We start from the raw sequence: 16,508 nt of genomic DNA, 5'->3' as shown, positions 1-16,508 counted from the left end.
AGAGGAAAGGTTTATTTTACCATAGGGATAAAAAGGAGACTTCTGGATATTTTCCACTGTTCAACCACACTGTTTTTCACTGGATTACAAAGAAAAACATCTTTATTTTGACTACCGCTACTATCTGCAGTGCATCCTGTCAAACAAAACTCCATTGTACGCTTACAAGACAAGCACAGAAAATACCTTTTGTTGAAGACTACACCCAAAAACTACAAGCAGCATATCACTAGAAGATATTCCTACCACATGAGACAAGAGGCCTGTGTGTGTGTAATAAGTTCAGTTGAAGAGTGGAGGGGAGAAAATCTTTAAACTTCTGTCTCAAATAAGATGTACGTTTGCAGCAGTAGACAACAGGTATGGAAAGTTATAAACCCTTCTTTTTCTGGTTTTCAAGATGGGAAAACTAAATCATGTTGCAAGGCTGAATGGGAAACTGACATCATGCCCATGAAGATATCACACACACACAAAAAAAGGGGGGGGGGGGGGGTGCTGGTAAGTGAAAGGGGATGTTGAAGTGTTCGTGGGGGCTGGCCAGTAAAATGGGTGTTTAAATATCATTTTGTTTGTTGGTGAGGGGCACATGAATTGTGCTGCAACACCTCACTGCGTACAGTCAGGGTAGAGTTTAAAAGGAAATACCCTTTGACTTGAATTGCTGTTTCAAGGCCTGCGTGTGTGTGTGTGTGTGTGTGTGTGTGTGTGTGTGTGTGTAAAACACTGCAGGGAAGAAACATCTGTGTACCGAGTCAATGATCTAATTACTTTTGGCCAGATTTCCATTGTGTGAAAAGTAACAAGTAGGTTCTATGTGAAATTATTTGTGACTAGTCTCAAAAGTTAAAAGAAAACACGTTTATTTCCAGTTGGATGGGGATAAAGAAACAGTATACCTTGCACTGTTATGGCTTGCTAGTCCAGACTGTATCAAAGTATGTATCTAACCCAAAAGTAGAAAGAAAGAGTAAATGAAAATCTCTGAGTAGTCTACAACATATTCCCTACTTGACATAGTCCTTCTTGGCGGACATTAAAAGCATGATTGGATGGAATATTTGAGGTTCAAAGCAATTTCCCTTGTAAATAACAAGTTCACCATGTGGGAACCACAGATGTTTGCAAATGGAGCAGGGAGTCAGGACGGTTAACTTATTATCCATATATCTACAGAATATTTTTAAATGAGTACATGTGAGGTATGCCCCCTTTTCAAGTTAGTCAACCGAATCTTAGAAAATGTGTTTACTAGAGGAGATATGGTGAGTAAAATGGCAGAATGTCTTCCAAAACATTGGTCTAATTACAGAGAACAGAAAGTGATGGATGTTAATTCAGTTTCCTTTTCAGGGATGAAGCGAAATGATTCCTCAAGTTTTATACTATTGACATTGAGACATGTTAGCAAGTTCCCAGCTATACTAAGTGCTTTTTTAAGTATACAGTGCAGATGATTATAGTCATTAGCGAAGTGGTTCATTGAGTATGTAAAAGATCTTGTATTCCTATCCTTTTCATTTAGGAAACAGTCCTTCCATTTCCTTTATAAAACATAACTTTGATATGCCTTTCAGTTCTCTGTGATAGGCATCTGAAAGAAATTAGTAGAAAACGTAGATGTGTTTCGCCAAGATGAAAAGAAATGCAAAGTTCCTGGCAATCACTTGACCATAGTCATGTCCCCTCAACCAAAGCAAAACCGTTTTGGTCACATGATACAACTATTAATATTCTCCACACACACCATGAATTAAATATATTTTAGCAGATAACATCCTTTAGTCCAACGTTTCCCCAAACTCAGTCCCGGGGACCCCAATTGGTGCACGTTTTGGTTTTTGCCCTAAAACTACAGCGGATTCAAATGATCAAAACTTGATGTTTAGTTGATTATATGAATCGGCTGTGTAGTGCTAGGGGGAAAAAACTAAACATGCACCCCCTGGGGTACCTAGGACAGAGTTTGAGGAATCCTGTAGTGCAATACCAGAACAGACAACATCTGCAAAACATGTAAATAGCCTACCGTTATAAGAGGGAAAAATATTCATCAAGCCAAATACTGTTTCATTTTATTTAATAAGCTCGTCATAAATTATCGCACATAAAATATTATTTTCAATAGTTACAAAGTGGACAGCAACTTCTGGTAGCGGCTCAAAAAACAAGAAGGGGGAAGTTCAGGGGTTTCAGATTAATCTAGACAACACAGGGTTTGAACAGCAGGGGGTGGGGGCAGGATCTTCAAACACTTGACTAGCATCCTGTTAAGCAGAGGGTAGCCAATCACCCGACTAGCAGCAGCAAACACAATGGTGAAAGATGCAGCTCCAAACCACCAGAGGGGATGCTGTACTATTATGTCAATGTGTTTGAAAATAAGAGAAAATGGAACAAGGATGGGGAGGATGTATGATAAACTATGATACCAAAACGTGCGGGGGAGTGTCGGAGAAGAGTCAACTTAATCAGATGAAGTAGCAGCCTCTCCTTGCTTTCTCTTGGGAGAGATGCCACGTGGAGCTACGAAAGCGGCTGAGAGACGACAGGGGGAAGGGTTCAAGCCATCGAGCTGGTTGAAGCAGCAGCTTGTTCAGAGTGCACAACTTGCTCTGTGAGTCCAAAACGCCAAGTCATCTTCACTTTGGTCATTCCACCAGCCTCCCCCTCCCACAGTCATAGGCCACGGTTGACCAGAGAGCTAGGGGTTCGGTGGGGTTGGGGTGGTGGCGTTCTCCATCGGTGGTCCTACTACCTCACTACAGTCAGTCTGAGGGAGCTTTCAGTTTGTCATGTGCCACATTCAAGGGACCTTCTGCTCAATGTGTCCTACTTGGACATCTGTTGCTGAATGTGGAGCAGGAACTCGTAGTAGGAGAGGGCCGAATCCGACCGGTCCTCTACCAAGTGCTGGAAAAAGCTGGTCTTCGCTGTAGCATCATCCCTATAGGGAGAAGTAATGAAATGGATGAGCATGTGAAATAGGAATGAGAGCATAGTCTGAATAAATGTACAGTCTATTGAAATTCCTTTGATGCTCTAAAAGCTTCTTTGAATTTGTAAGACTTTCTTTCGGGAATAAAACAATTCTCAAAAACGGCCTCTTCGAGTTCATAAGACTTCCTTTTGGTGTGAAGAAATGTCCTATGGTCCTTAGACATTGGTAGGAAACAGATCCTCACAGCAGCCTGTAATAGTGCAACAACACACCGGCATGACGTTAGAATGAATTAAAACAACGCTCACTATAGGGGGCCTCCATCCTAGCCGTCCATCAATGACCCTCGCAGTGGCTGCACGTTCACATTGAACATACAAACTTTTTTTTTTACCACATGATGGTTTGCTTTACCACTGATGGTTTGCTACATGACATGGACCAAGGCACTTCATTTGCAACGCACACACCAATGAATCAGACCAGGGGCACTTGACTTACTTCACGACGTGAAGAGTTGAGCTGAAGGGTCTCGAGTCCTGTAGCCAGGCGAGGAGTGCACGGAGTCGTTCAGACAGAGGGGTTTCCAGCTCAGGAATTTGGGTCTGGTATTCATAAAAGAGAAGCAGGGGGAAAAAAGAGCCACACCATTGTTTTTACTACTGCTGCACCCTCAAGAAAGACTGTGTGCGTACAGACTCTAGAGACCTAGTGGTTGGTTTCAATGCCAGATCTTCACGTCTCGTGTGTGTGTGTGTGTGTGTGTGTGTGTGTGTGTGTGTGTGTGTGTGTGTGGTTTAGTGAAATAGGTACGTGTGGTTTGGAATGTGAGGTTCGTACGTGGTTGGTTGTTGCAACACCCCCGTTGTGTGGTATGACACATTATTTGAGGTAGCCACGGCCATTCATCAAAAAGAAGAACCAAACATAAACAAATGATTGAATAGTTAATGACTCCCTAGCTGAACTAACTGAGTACAGTACTCACTCGTTGTGAAGCACCAGCTGGAGATAAAACACTGAATTACACACAGCGGTAGATATGTCACATTGTGTCTAATGAAGGTCTGTGCCTCACTAACCATGCTAGGGGGTATAGAAGCATGGTTTGGGCATCCCAACATGTCCCGAATGAACACATCATTACAGCATTTCCCAATCCACAAGTAAAAGACCTGGAGAAGAGAACAAAGGCAGCCAATGTAGTGCACATCAGAACAGGATCTTTCGTCACAAATACAAGATTCTTTCCTCCAGTCCCTTCTCTGACGTAATCACTGATCTATACGTGACTGGATACGTGAAAGTGGAGTTACAACCAGTACTGCCTTCACCTATCCAACCTCGTCAGATCTGTTATTATCATGGAAGAACAGATGGAGGAGTGCATTGCTAAAGTCTTCAAACAGAGACAGGTACGTTTTACAGGGACTTTGGTCATATGAGTGAGAGCACAGCAGGACTCACGCTGCCACAGTCCATGAGGAACGCTCCTTCTCTGGTCAGCTTCTCAGCCGTGAGGTGCAGCAGATGAGGCTGGGGCACTATGCAGTCGTTCAGGTGGAGAGCCCCCTGTGGACAGAAAGGGTAATGCAGTATCCGTAATTAGTATACTCGTCACCATCCCAGGTAAACAACACCAATGTTTCTAGCTGTGAACCAGTCTAAGGCTGCAAATACATAACAAATCAGTATCAGTCCACCATTATAGAATCACTGTGTCTAAGAACTGAACCAAGAATTGTTTTCACTCATTTGCTATATGCAGGATGGGAAATGAACACCTGCCCACCGCGGGTCGATTTTGGCATTGGCAGGTAAGAATGACTATTTCACCAGCCACATTGGCCACAGAACATTTGAGAAAAGTATGCTTTCAATCCAAAGCTCAAATGTAGAAGTTGGTCGAATTGACCCGAAAGGCTACTGAAGTGTGACTTTGTCCTTGTGCTTCTTGGCTAGTTACATAGTTTTATTCAGACGCTAGATTGCTTTTCAATATTAGTTTGAGATTGCTGCAACTGTCTGCTGCTAGCGGAGAGCAGAGACTCTCCTCTCTGACAGACATAGAGTGTCCCCTTATCACGGCCCGCCCCTTAGAGGTAACTGAAAAAAGTGTATCTAATGACTCAAATATTTGCGGGTACATAGTGCTTGTTTGAGCATGAAGCTCTCCCCAAAAAACTTTAATTCATGAACTTAGGTGTTTTAATGATAAGAAATTACTATCAAAAAGGGAACCAGAAGTTTGGTTGCTCGTAAAAACTGTAAATTTAGATCGGTCCGCACCCCAAAAGATGTCGCATAAGGCTTAAAATGTTTTCTTAATTATTTTCACTGCAGCAGGTATAGTGTACACAGATGTTTCAGCCTGCTTCAGTGTGTAGGTCAACTTGTGCTCAGTGTGCTCCTAATTGACAACTTATGTGCTCCTTGTAAAAAATGTCAGCGTAGAGGCCTGAACTCGAATAATAAATGAGCCGTATCACAGCATTTTGTGGCAGGGTAGGCACTTTGTTGATGTTCAGTTGTGGAACTGTTCATACAATTGTATCTAAATTATTACAACATCACTACCACATTACTTCTAACTAGTAATACATTTCCTGTTTTAGAAACATTGCAAAGAACGCACATCCATTATTTGTGATTTTTGGTGTAATAATGGCGAAAAATACACTTCCGGTCAAAAGTTTTAGAACACCTACTCATTCAAGGGTTTTTCTTTAGTTTTACTATATTGTAGAATTATAGTGAAGACATCAAAACTATGAAATAACACATATGGAATCATGTAGTAACCAAAAGAGTGTTAAACAAATCTGTTAAACAAAACAGATTCAAATAGCAACCCTTTGCCTTGACAGCTTTGCACCCTCTTGGCATTCTCTCAACCAGCTTCACCTGGAATGCTTTTCCAACAGTCTTTGAGTTCCTAAATATGCTGAGCACTTGTTGGCTGCTTTTCCTTTACTCCGCAGTCAGACTCATCCCAAACCATCAATTTGGTTGAGGTCGTGGGGATTGTGGAGGCCAGGTCATCTGATACAGCACTCCATCACTCTCCTTCTTGGTAAAATAGCCCTTACACAGCCTAGAGGTGTGTTAGGTCATTGTCCTGTTGAAAAACAAATGATAGTCCCACTGAGCCAAAATCAGATGGGATGGCATATCGCTGCAGAATGCTGTGGTAGCCATGCTGGTTAAGTGTGCCATGAATTGTAAATAAATCACAGACAGTGTCACCAGCAAAGTACCCCCACACCATAACACCACCTCCTCCATGCTTTATGGTGGGAACCACACATGCGGAGATCATCCGTTCACCCACACAGAGTCTCACAAAGACACAGCGGTTGGGACAAATTTCCACAGGTCTAATGTCGATTGCTCATGATTCTTGGCCCAAGCAAGTCTCTTCTTATTGGTGTCCTTTAGTAGTGGTTTCTTTGCAGCAATTCGACCATGAATGCCTGATTCACGCAGTCCTGAGATGTGTCTGTTACTTTAACTCTGAAGCATTTATTTGGGCTGCAATTTCTGAGGCTGGTAGCTAATCCTCTGCAGCAGAGGTAACTCTGGGTTTTCCTTCCCTGTGGCGATCCTCATGATAGCCAGTTGCATCATAGCGCTTGATGGTTTTTGCAAGGAAAGAATTTCCTTGTTAACAAGGCACACCTGTTAATTGAAATGCATTCCAGGTGACTACCTCATGAAGCTGGTTGAGAGAATGCCAAGAGTGTGCAAAGCTGTCATCAAGGCAAAGGGTGGCTACTTTGAAGAATCTCAAACAATATATATATATTTTGATTTGTTGGAAAACATTTTTGGTTACTACATGATTCCATGTGTTATTTCATAGTTTTGATGTCTTCACTATTATTCTACAATGTAGACAATAGTACAAACAAAGACAAACCCTTGAATGAGTAAGTATTTTGGCTGGTAAAAAAAAATCTGAGTGGCTGGTAGGTTTTACCTCATCTGAAGGTGAACCAAAAAGTTATTTCCCACCTGTGTAGATCATAACACTAGGGGTCAGTGGAGAGCTGATTTTGGATCAGTTGTTAAAAGCAGAGTGTCGGTGTGATCTCTCACCTGGTCTGACATGGTGTCCAGGCGGTAGAGGTCGGGGTGGACCGCACGCATGATCTGTTGCAGCGGCTGGCTCTTGAACTCACACATGGCGAAGACACGCTCGTCAAGCTTGGTGCTGGTCCCCATGCGCAGTGCTTTCTGTTCGGTGGAGAGGAAATAGGAGAAGAGGGAACACAGACTCATGAGAAGGGGTGGCATTGACAGCATCCTTCTAACTTAACTAGTGACTGAGATAAACAGTACATACAAACGAAAATAGGCCCACTTGTAAAAAAAATATACAAAGTTATACAAAATAAAGTAATATTCCAACATGGCTCTACTCTAGGACCTAGGTCATTCACAGTGATTTGAAAGGCTAATAAGTGGACTACTGAAACAGATCAACTCAGCCACAAATTCGCATTCAAATATTTGCCTCTAAAAAACAACATTTGAATAATAACCAAATCTATTTTGCATACATTTACATAATAAAGTCAACTGGACTGTTTTCCCCGGGAAATTTGTGACAGCCTTATCCTAAAATGTATTAAATAGTTTTTCCCCCCTCATCAATTTAAACACAATGAGAAAGCAAAGAACAGGTTTAGAAATGTGTAAATGTATTACAAATAAAAAAACGGAAATATTAAACCATATTAAGTATTCAGACCCTTTACTCAATACTTTGTTGAAGCCCCTTTGGCAGCGATTACAGCCTCAAGTCTACTTGGGTATGACGCAACAAGCTTGGCACACCTGTATTTGGGGCGTTTTACCTATTCTTCTCTGCAGATCCTGTCAAGCTGTCAGGTTGGATGGGGAGCGTCGCTGCACAGCTATTTTCATGTCTCTCCAGAGGATGTTCGATCAGGTTCAAGTGCGGGCTCTGGCTGGGCCACTCAAGGACATTCAGAGACTTGTCCCGAAGCCACTCCTGCGTTGTCTTGGCTGTGTGCTTAGGATCATTGTCCTGTTAGAAGGTGAACCTTCGTCCTGAGCACTCTGGAGCAGGTATTCATCAAGGATCTCTCTGTACTTTGCTCCGTTCATCTTTCCCTCGATCCGGACTAGTCCTCCCGTCCCTGCCATTGAAAAACATCTCCACAGCATGCCGCTGCCAGCACCATGCTTCACCGTAGGGAAGGTGCCAGGTTTCCTCCAGAAGTGATGCTTGGCATTCAGGCCTAAGAGTTCAATCCTGGTGTCATCAGACCAGAGAATCTTGTTTCTCATGATCTGAGAGTCTTTAGGTGTCTTTTGGCAAACTCCAAGAGGGCTGTCATGTGCCTTCTACTGAGGAGTGGCTTCCGTCTGCCCACTTTACCATAAAGGCCAGATTGGGGGAGTGCTGCAAAGATGGTTGTCTTTCTGGAAGGTTCTCCCATCTCCAGAGGAATCGGATTGTTGGTCACCTCCCTGACCAAGACCCTTCTCCCCCGATCGCTCAGTTTGGCCAGCTATAGGAAGAGTCTTGGTTGTTCCGAACTTCTTTAATTTAAGAATGATGGAGGCCTCTGTTCTTGGGGACCTTCAAAGCTGCAGACATGTTTGGGTACCAATCCCCAGAACTGTGCCTTGACACCATTCTGTCTCTGAGCTCTACGGACAATTCCTTCGACATCATGGCTTAGTTTTTGGAATGACATGCACTGTCAATTGTTGGACTTTATATAGACAGGTGTGTGCATTTCCAAATCATGTCCAATCAATTGAATTTACCACAGACTGACTCTAATCAAGTTGTAGAAACATCAAGGATAATCAAAGGAAACAGGATGCACCTGAGCGCAATGTTGTCTCATGGCAAAGGGTCTGAATACTTATGTACATAAGGTATCTGTTTTTTATTTTTAATACATTTGCCAAAATTTCTTCAAACCTGTTTTTTGCTTTGTCAATATGGGATATTGTGTGTAGACTGATAAGGGGATTATTCTTTTTTTAATCCATTTTAGAATAAGTCTGACGTAACAAAATGTGGAAAAAGGGAAGGGGTCTGAATACTTTCCGAATGCACTGTAAATATAGGCTAAAACACCGGTCATGTTTGATAAATACAATGTAGGATAATTAACATTAATGGCTCAGGCTTGACTGTCGACACGGTTCGTTCAGATCAAAAGGTCAAAAGAGAAAGGCCAGTGCCTGTTGCACACGGCACATCACCCACCTTGCAATCTGAGCAGAGGCAATTAAAAAAAATATTTAACCATAAACTTGTTTAAAATGTAATAACTTGTTTTTTTTATAACTTATTTATTGAATAAATTATTTTAGGGTGTGACCATATAATGGGCTGGTGCCACCAACTGAAAAAGTCAGTGGAGCCCTGTTATGCGAATAAACAATAGTTTACCAACATGTTAAGCTAAACGTTCAGATCTGTTGCATCAGCCTCATTGGTTAAATCATTTTTGGGGGTTTGTATGAATTTTGGATCTATCATCCAGACAATTTTTTATTGTCCCCGGGACGACCTTAGATGTATGTGTGTTGGGGCATATGTACACATACCCGAGATGTTTTTATGTGTACAGTCCTGTCTGCAGACTGTGTTTGTGTGTGTAGCGCACAGACTGACCTGTTTGAGTAGTGCCAGCACGTAGAGGGGGAAGAGACACAGGGCTGCAGGGGCGATAAGACCAGACTGCTGGATATTAGATACAGTGTTCTTGTATGCGCTCAGAGAGTCCACCACCGCATTCACCAGGGCATCCCGGGCATCCGACAGGCTTGACGATATCGACCGGTCAATGGCTGTTCATAGAAATGGAAAAATCAGGTCCCATGAACAAATACAGCATGTGTGAGAGAGAGAGAGAGATATACACACACTCACCCATGTTGGCTAGGAGGCAGGTGATGGCCTGAACGTCAGCCCCGGCATATACATCACTAAGCTGGCTCACCACTGGCAGACACAGAGTATGGACCCTGATCCGCCTCTTCCCTAATAGGACGTAGAGAGGGTCACAGAAAGAATTAGAGAAGGGCGTAGACTCATTAGTCTTTGTTAGATGATACTAAAATAACTGTCTAGAAACAAATTATTCACTTTGGTAAAAGTAAAAAAGTGGAATGACTTGTCTACGAGCATTTCAAATATTTGACTAAAACTATTTCCACAATTAATTAAAATGTGAGAAGGTTGAAGAGATTAAACTGTGTGTGAGCGAATATGTGTACCTTTGCTGGAGGTGTACAGCAGCGCAGACTGGAAGCAGGCCAGTGAGGTGTCGGCCAGGCTCTCCTCTATAGACATCTGCACGGCGAAGCCTGAGTCTGGGTTGATGTTGGCCAGGGACAGCAGGTCCGTCGAGCGTACAAAGAAGTTCCCGTGGAACGTGTGGATGGACAAGCCTGTCAACCAAGGAGAGAGGAGACCGACATATTTACTAATGATAACCACTAAATAGATATGGAAATGGTCAATATATGTATTACCGTAATTTCCGGACTATAAGCCGCTACTTTTTTCCCACGCTTTGAACCTCGCAGTTTATACAATGACGCGGCTAATTTATGGATTTTTCCCGCTTTCACAAGATTCATGCCGCCAAAAAAACTGAGCACTGTCACATAATGTGACGTAAAGCGCGCTCAAACTTCCCATCATTCTGATTACGGTAGTAATTTTGTCACCCTCATCATGGCAAAGACACGGAGAAATGCATATGATGCAGCTTTCAAGTTGAAGGCGATCGATCTGGCTGTTGGAAAAGGAAATAGAGCTGCTGCATGGGAGCTTGGCCTTAATGAGTCGATGATAAGACGTTGGAAATAGCAGCGTGAGGAACTGACTCAGTGCAAAAAGACAACTAAAGCTTTCAGAGGGAAGAAAAGCAGATGGCCCCGAACTAGAAAATGAGCTTGAAGACTGGGTCAACACACAGAGAGCAGACGGCCGAGGTGTTTCAACTGTGCAGATCCGACTGAAAGCCAAAACAATCGCCACCCCAATGAAGTTTGAGGATTTTAGAGGTGGACTATCGTAGTGTCTAAGATTTATGAGACGTAAAGGCCTGTCCATCAGGGTACGGACGAGTCTGTGTCAGCAGCTCCCTCCCGACTACGAGGAAAAAGTTTCAAACTTCTGCAAATTCACTGATGCAAAGATAGAGGAGCATTCCATCGGCCCACACGACATCATAAATATGGATGAGGTTCCTCTGATGTTGGACCTGCCTCTCACTGGGACTGTCAACAGGAAAGGCGAATCATCCGTCACGCTGAAAACAACTGGGCATGAAAAAATGCACCTGTGTTCTGAGCTGCACGGCATCGGGAGAAAAACGCACTTCACCTGTGTTCTGAGCTGCACGGCATCGGGAGAAAAGCTTCCACCGATGTTGATTTTTAAACGCATGACGATGCCAAAAGAAAACTTCCCGAGAGGAATTGTTATGAAAGTCAACAAGAAAGGATGGATGACGGAAGGCCTAATGCATGAATGGCATACGGAGTGTTACGGCAAGCGACCGGGAGGATTCTTTCACAAGAACAAGGCATTGCTTGTGTTGGACAGAATGAGGGCCCACATAACAGATTCTGTGAAAGAAGCAATCAAGAGGACAAACTCAATTCCAGCTGTGATTCCTGGGGGCACAACAAAGTATTTGCAGCCACGCGACATCAGTGTAAATCGTGCATTTAAGGTGGCGCTCCGTGTTCAGTGGGAGGCTTGGATGACAAGTGGGGAGAAATCCTTCACTAAAAACGGGCCGCATGCGAAGAGCCACTTATGGTCAAGTCTGCGAGTGGGTCCTGACAGCGTGGAGCATTGTCAAAAAATCCACTATCATCAACGGGTTTCGAAAGGCTGGACTGCTGCTTGTTGTTGAGGGCAGTTCAGCGGGGAATTTGCCTCCGGATGAAAGTGACGAGAGCGACAATGAAACTAATCCAACATCGAATGAAGCAATTCTGAGGCTATTCAACTCCGACACCGAAGGAGATGACTTCAGTGGTTTCCGTGCACAGGAGGAAGAAGATAGTGACCAATGACTTTCTTGGTAGGCTACTGTTTAATTTTGTTACAAGCCGTGTTTCGTTTAAAGGCTGTGTAAAAGTTCATTTGTTTCAATGTACCGGTAGGCACCTGCGGCTTATAGACATGTGCAGCTTATTTATGTACAAAATACATCTTTTTTAATAATTCAGTGGGTGCGGTTTATATTCAGGTGCGCTTAATAGTCCAGAAATTACGGTACTGTTCATTTTGGCGAGTGACAACAGTAACTTCAAGAAGGGAAATAAAACCGCTAAAAGACAAGACACACAACAACAAAAAATCTAGAAGTAGTTTACGGTTGCAAAATCGTAACAACTACATACTTGCCTACATCTTTGAGACCTACCTTTGGTGCAGCGTATCCTCATAACGGCCTCGAAGCCGATCTTCCTGGTGAGGTAGCGCTCCAGATCCTTCTGGAACTTGTCCAGCTGGGCCGGGTTGTGAACGTGGTGCAACGAGGGGTAGTAGAAGATACTGCCCGCTGAGAACTTAGACATACAGGCTGGACCGAGGAGAGGGACAGAGGATGCTGTGGTCAGCCTGATGTTCAACGTTTACCCTAAAGACTGCTATATTCTATTTTATCATGACATTTTGTCTGGGTTTTTTTCAGCTAAAGAATGGGCGGTCACATCTTACCTAGTGAGGCCAGGTCAGAGTACTGGGAGCTGAGGAGGAACAGGTCCACTCCTATCTGTTGGCCAGAACAGTCCAGGGCCAGCTTCTTGTAGAAGTCTGTGGCTGGGCCCAGGTGTTGGACCCCCTGTCACAACATAACATGCAGAACAGACTTCTTAGACAACTGGAACCTTACGTCACAGAACCATACTCAGGCATTTGGCTGTCACAGCAGAGGGCGCACCCCACTATCCACATCGATGGGACAACAGTGGAAAATGCAGAAAGCTTCCATTTCCACGGCGTACACTCCCAATCCTAAAACTTTTACAGATGCATAATTGAGAGCATCATGTCGTGCTGAATCACCGCCTGGTAAGGCAACTGCACCTCCCTCAACCGCAAGTCTCTCCAGAGGCATCATCGGGGGCAACCTACCTGCCCTCCAGGACACCTACAGCACCCAATGTCACAGGAAGGCCAAAAAGATCATCAAGGACAACAACCACCTGAGCCACTGCCTGTTCACCCGCTATCATCCAGAAGGCGAGGTCAGTGCAGGTGCATCAAAGCTGGGACCGAGAGACTGAAAAGCAGCTTCCATCTCAAGGCCATCAGACTGTTGAACAGCCACCACTAACATAGAGAGGATGCAGCCTACATACAGACTCGATTCATTGGTCACTTTAATAAATGGAACACTAGTCACTTGAATAATGTTTACAAATCTTATATTACTCATCTCAAATGTATATACTGTATTTTATACCATCTATTGCATCTTGCCTATGCCACTCGGTCATCCATATATTTATATGTACATATTCCTATGCCCTCCCTTTAGATTTGTGTGTATTAGGTAGTTGTTGTGGAATTGTTAGATTACTTGTTAGATATTGCTACACGGTCAGAACTAAGCACTTCGCTACACTCGCATTAACATCTGCTAACCATGTGTATGTGACCAATAAAATGTAATTTAATTTTGTGTGTGTACACTACTAGTCAAAAGTTTGGACACACCTGCTGATTCAAGGGTTTTTCTTTATTTTGACTATTTTCTACATTGTAGAATAATAGTGACGACAATGAATAACACATATGAAAAACAAATGATAGTGCCACTAAGCCAAAACCAGATGGGACGGCGTATCGCTGCAGAATGCTGTGGTAGCCATGCTGGTTAAATGTTTCTTGAATTCTAAATAAATCACCAACAGTGTCACTAGCAAAGCACACCCACACCACCTCCATGTTTCACGGTGGGAACCACACATGCGGAGAGCATCTGTTCACCTACTCCGCGTCTCACAAAGACACGGCGGTTGGAACCAAAAATCTCAAATTTGGACTCATCAGACCAAAGGACAGATTTCCACTAGATTATTGTCCATTGCTCATGTTTCTTGGCCCAAGCAAGTCTCTTCCTCTTATTGGTGTTCTTTAGTAGTGGTTTCTTTACAGCAATTCAACCATGGAGGCCTTATTGACGCAGTCTCCTCTTTACAGTTGATGTTGAGATGTGTCTTACTTGAACTCAGTGAAGAATTGTTTTGGCTGCAATCTGAGGCTGATAACTCTAATGAATGTATCCTCTGAGGAAGAGGTCTTCCTTTCCTGTGGCAGTCCTCATGACAGCCAGTTTCATCCTAGCGCAAAATTCTCGGGATTGACTGACCTTCATATCTTCGTTGTTTCTATTATTTGAGCGTCCTTCACATAATTTGGCCTTGGTCTTTTACCAAATAGGGCTAAGAGAAACGACAGTCCATCATTACTTTAAGACATGAAGGTCAGTCAATCCGGAAAATGTCAAGAAAACCATCAAGCGCTAATATGAAACTGGCTCATGAGGACCACCACAGGAAAGGAAAACCCACCGTCAGTGATTTATTTAGAATTCAAGGCACACTTAACCAGCATGGCTACCACAGCATTCTGCAGCGATACACCATCCAATCTGGTTTGCACTTAGTGGAACTATCATTCGTTTTCCAACAGGACAATGACCCAACACACCTACAGGCTATGTAAAGGCTATTTGACCAAGAAGGAAAGTGATGAGTGCTGCATCAGATGACGCGGTATCCACAATCACCCGACATCAACCCAATTGAGATGGTCTGGGATGAGTTGGATCAGAGTGAAGGAAAAGCAGCCAACAAGTGCTCAGCATATGTGGGAACTACTTCAAGGCTGTTGGAAAAGCATTCCAGGTGAAGCTGGCTGAGAGAATTGCCAAGCGTGGCTACTTTGAAGAATCTCAAATATATTTTGATTTGAATACTTTTTTGGTTACTACATGATTCCATGTGTTATTTCATAGTTTTGATGTCTTCACTATTATTCTACAATGTAGAAAATAGTATAAATAAAGAAAAACCCTTGAATGAGTAGGTGTCCAAACTTTTGACTGGTACTATGTTTGTGTGTGTCATGCCTGTGTGACTCAGCACTCATACCTTGGTACTGGACCTCTGGTTGGGGTCCTCCCGGGACTGTAACAGGCCTGGGCCCAGCGTGGGTAGCTGGGTCTGGAACACGGAGACGCGCCCCCCCGTGGGGGACGTGAGTTTGTAGGCAGCCTGCAGTGCCGGGCCCAGGGCACTGTGGGTCTCCCTGGTCTGGCTAAACATGCTGTGTAGGGAGGTCAACAGTACCCTCACCAGCTGGGAGAGGGGGGAGAGGAGGAGAGGGAGAAAGGAGAGAGAGGGAGGGAAAGAGAGCAGTCCAAATCACTCAAAAAATACTAATCACACTAAAGCAACCATACATGGTCAAAAACACACCAAGACTCTCACCTTCACACACCAGTCAAGAAAACCAGCCTGTGATGACACTGGTAAACACAAATAGTTGCACACATTCTCAATCAAATGAAAACCTTTACCGCTCTGCTTTCCTTCAGGTTCACCAGGAGACTGTCGTGGGTTGGAATGAAGATATCTACAAAAACAGAACCAAGCCGGAATCATTTAATGTATCACAGCTCCAATTCAATTTCGTTAGATATTTAACTTGGAGAAAACCAACAAAAAAAACATCATTACTTCAACCATCAATAAATAAGTGACAGGTCAGTTTGAGGGAGGGGGGATGCAGTCATCAACACTACACTGTTGCCTTGCCAAGAGTTGTTTAGCAAGATAACAACATGTTGGCTAGAGCACAAACTGACTGACATTTCTAGGGAGTGGACCTGAAGATGGTTAAGGGGAGCTGACTGAAAGAACACATACCGTCGATGTCGGAGACCACCAACATCTGGGGCTGTGAGAGGCTCTCGTGGAGGTTGTAGAAGTGGATGGTGCTGTTGAAGGTGATGAAGCCAACTCGGGTGCGCGTGTCCCCAGGCATCCTGAAACACAGACAGAACCATGTCAGAATGGTTAAGAGAGAGAATTATTTATTTCAGTTTTTATTTCTTTCATCACATTCCCAATGGGTCAGAAGTTTACATACAGTGGGGCAAAAAAGTATTTAGTTTGCCACCAATTGTGCATGTTCTCCCACTTAAAAAGATGAGGCCTGTAATTTTCATCATAGGTACACTTCAACTATGAGACAAAAATGAAAAAAAAATCCAGAAAATCACATTGTAGGAATTTTTTTATAACATTTTTTTTTACCCCTTTTTCTCCCCAATTTCGTGGTATCCAATTATTGTAGTAGCTACCATCTTGTCTCATCGCTACAACTCCCGTACGGGCTCGGGAGAGACGAAGGTTGAAAGTCATGCGTCCTCCGATACACAACCCAACCAAGCCGCACTGCTTCTTAACACAGCGTGCATCCAACCCGGAAGCCAGGCGCACCAATGTGCCAGAGGAAACACCGTGCACCTGGCCACCT

General features: G+C 43.6%; 1 protein-coding gene across 5 annotated transcripts in view; it reads right to left on the bottom strand.

Moving 5' to 3' along the window:
* Positions 1-2,063: 2,063 nt before the first annotated feature.
* The window catches only part of LOC109864805 (protein transport protein Sec24B-like), a 33,334-nt gene continuing 18,889 nt past the window's right edge, over positions 2,064-16,508 (bottom strand). For 4 of the 5 annotated variants that reach the window (XM_031798444.1, XM_031798441.1, XM_031798442.1 and 1 more), the window contains 13 exons: positions 15,896-16,014; positions 15,547-15,602; positions 15,119-15,325; positions 12,678-12,801; positions 12,382-12,540; positions 10,211-10,384; positions 9,864-9,974; positions 9,606-9,781; positions 7,040-7,177; positions 4,409-4,513; positions 4,024-4,116; positions 3,443-3,546; positions 2,064-2,947 (listed from right to left, as the gene is read on the bottom strand). In XM_031798444.1, coding sequence (XP_031654304.1) covers positions 2,833-2,947; positions 3,443-3,546; positions 4,024-4,116; positions 4,409-4,513; positions 7,040-7,177; positions 9,606-9,781; positions 9,864-9,974; positions 10,211-10,384; positions 12,382-12,540; positions 12,678-12,801; positions 15,119-15,325; positions 15,547-15,602; positions 15,896-16,014 — 1,681 coding nt within the window. In that variant the 3' untranslated portion in view covers positions 2,064-2,832. Of the gene's footprint in view, positions 3,192-3,442; positions 3,547-4,023; positions 4,117-4,408; positions 4,514-7,039; positions 7,178-9,605; positions 9,782-9,863; positions 9,975-10,210; positions 10,385-12,381; positions 12,541-12,677; positions 12,802-15,118; positions 15,326-15,546; positions 15,603-15,895; positions 16,015-16,508 lie in introns of all 5 variants that reach the window. The other variant, XM_031798443.1, reaches the window with a different exon arrangement.

This window comes from Oncorhynchus kisutch, linkage group LG19 (assembly GCF_002021735.2).
Source record: "Oncorhynchus kisutch isolate 150728-3 linkage group LG19, Okis_V2, whole genome shotgun sequence".
In the NCBI taxonomy this organism is placed as follows: Eukaryota; Metazoa; Chordata; class Actinopteri; order Salmoniformes; family Salmonidae; genus Oncorhynchus; species Oncorhynchus kisutch.
Note: the sequence above shows the minus strand (reverse complement) of the source record. Positions and strands in the feature narration are given on the sequence as shown.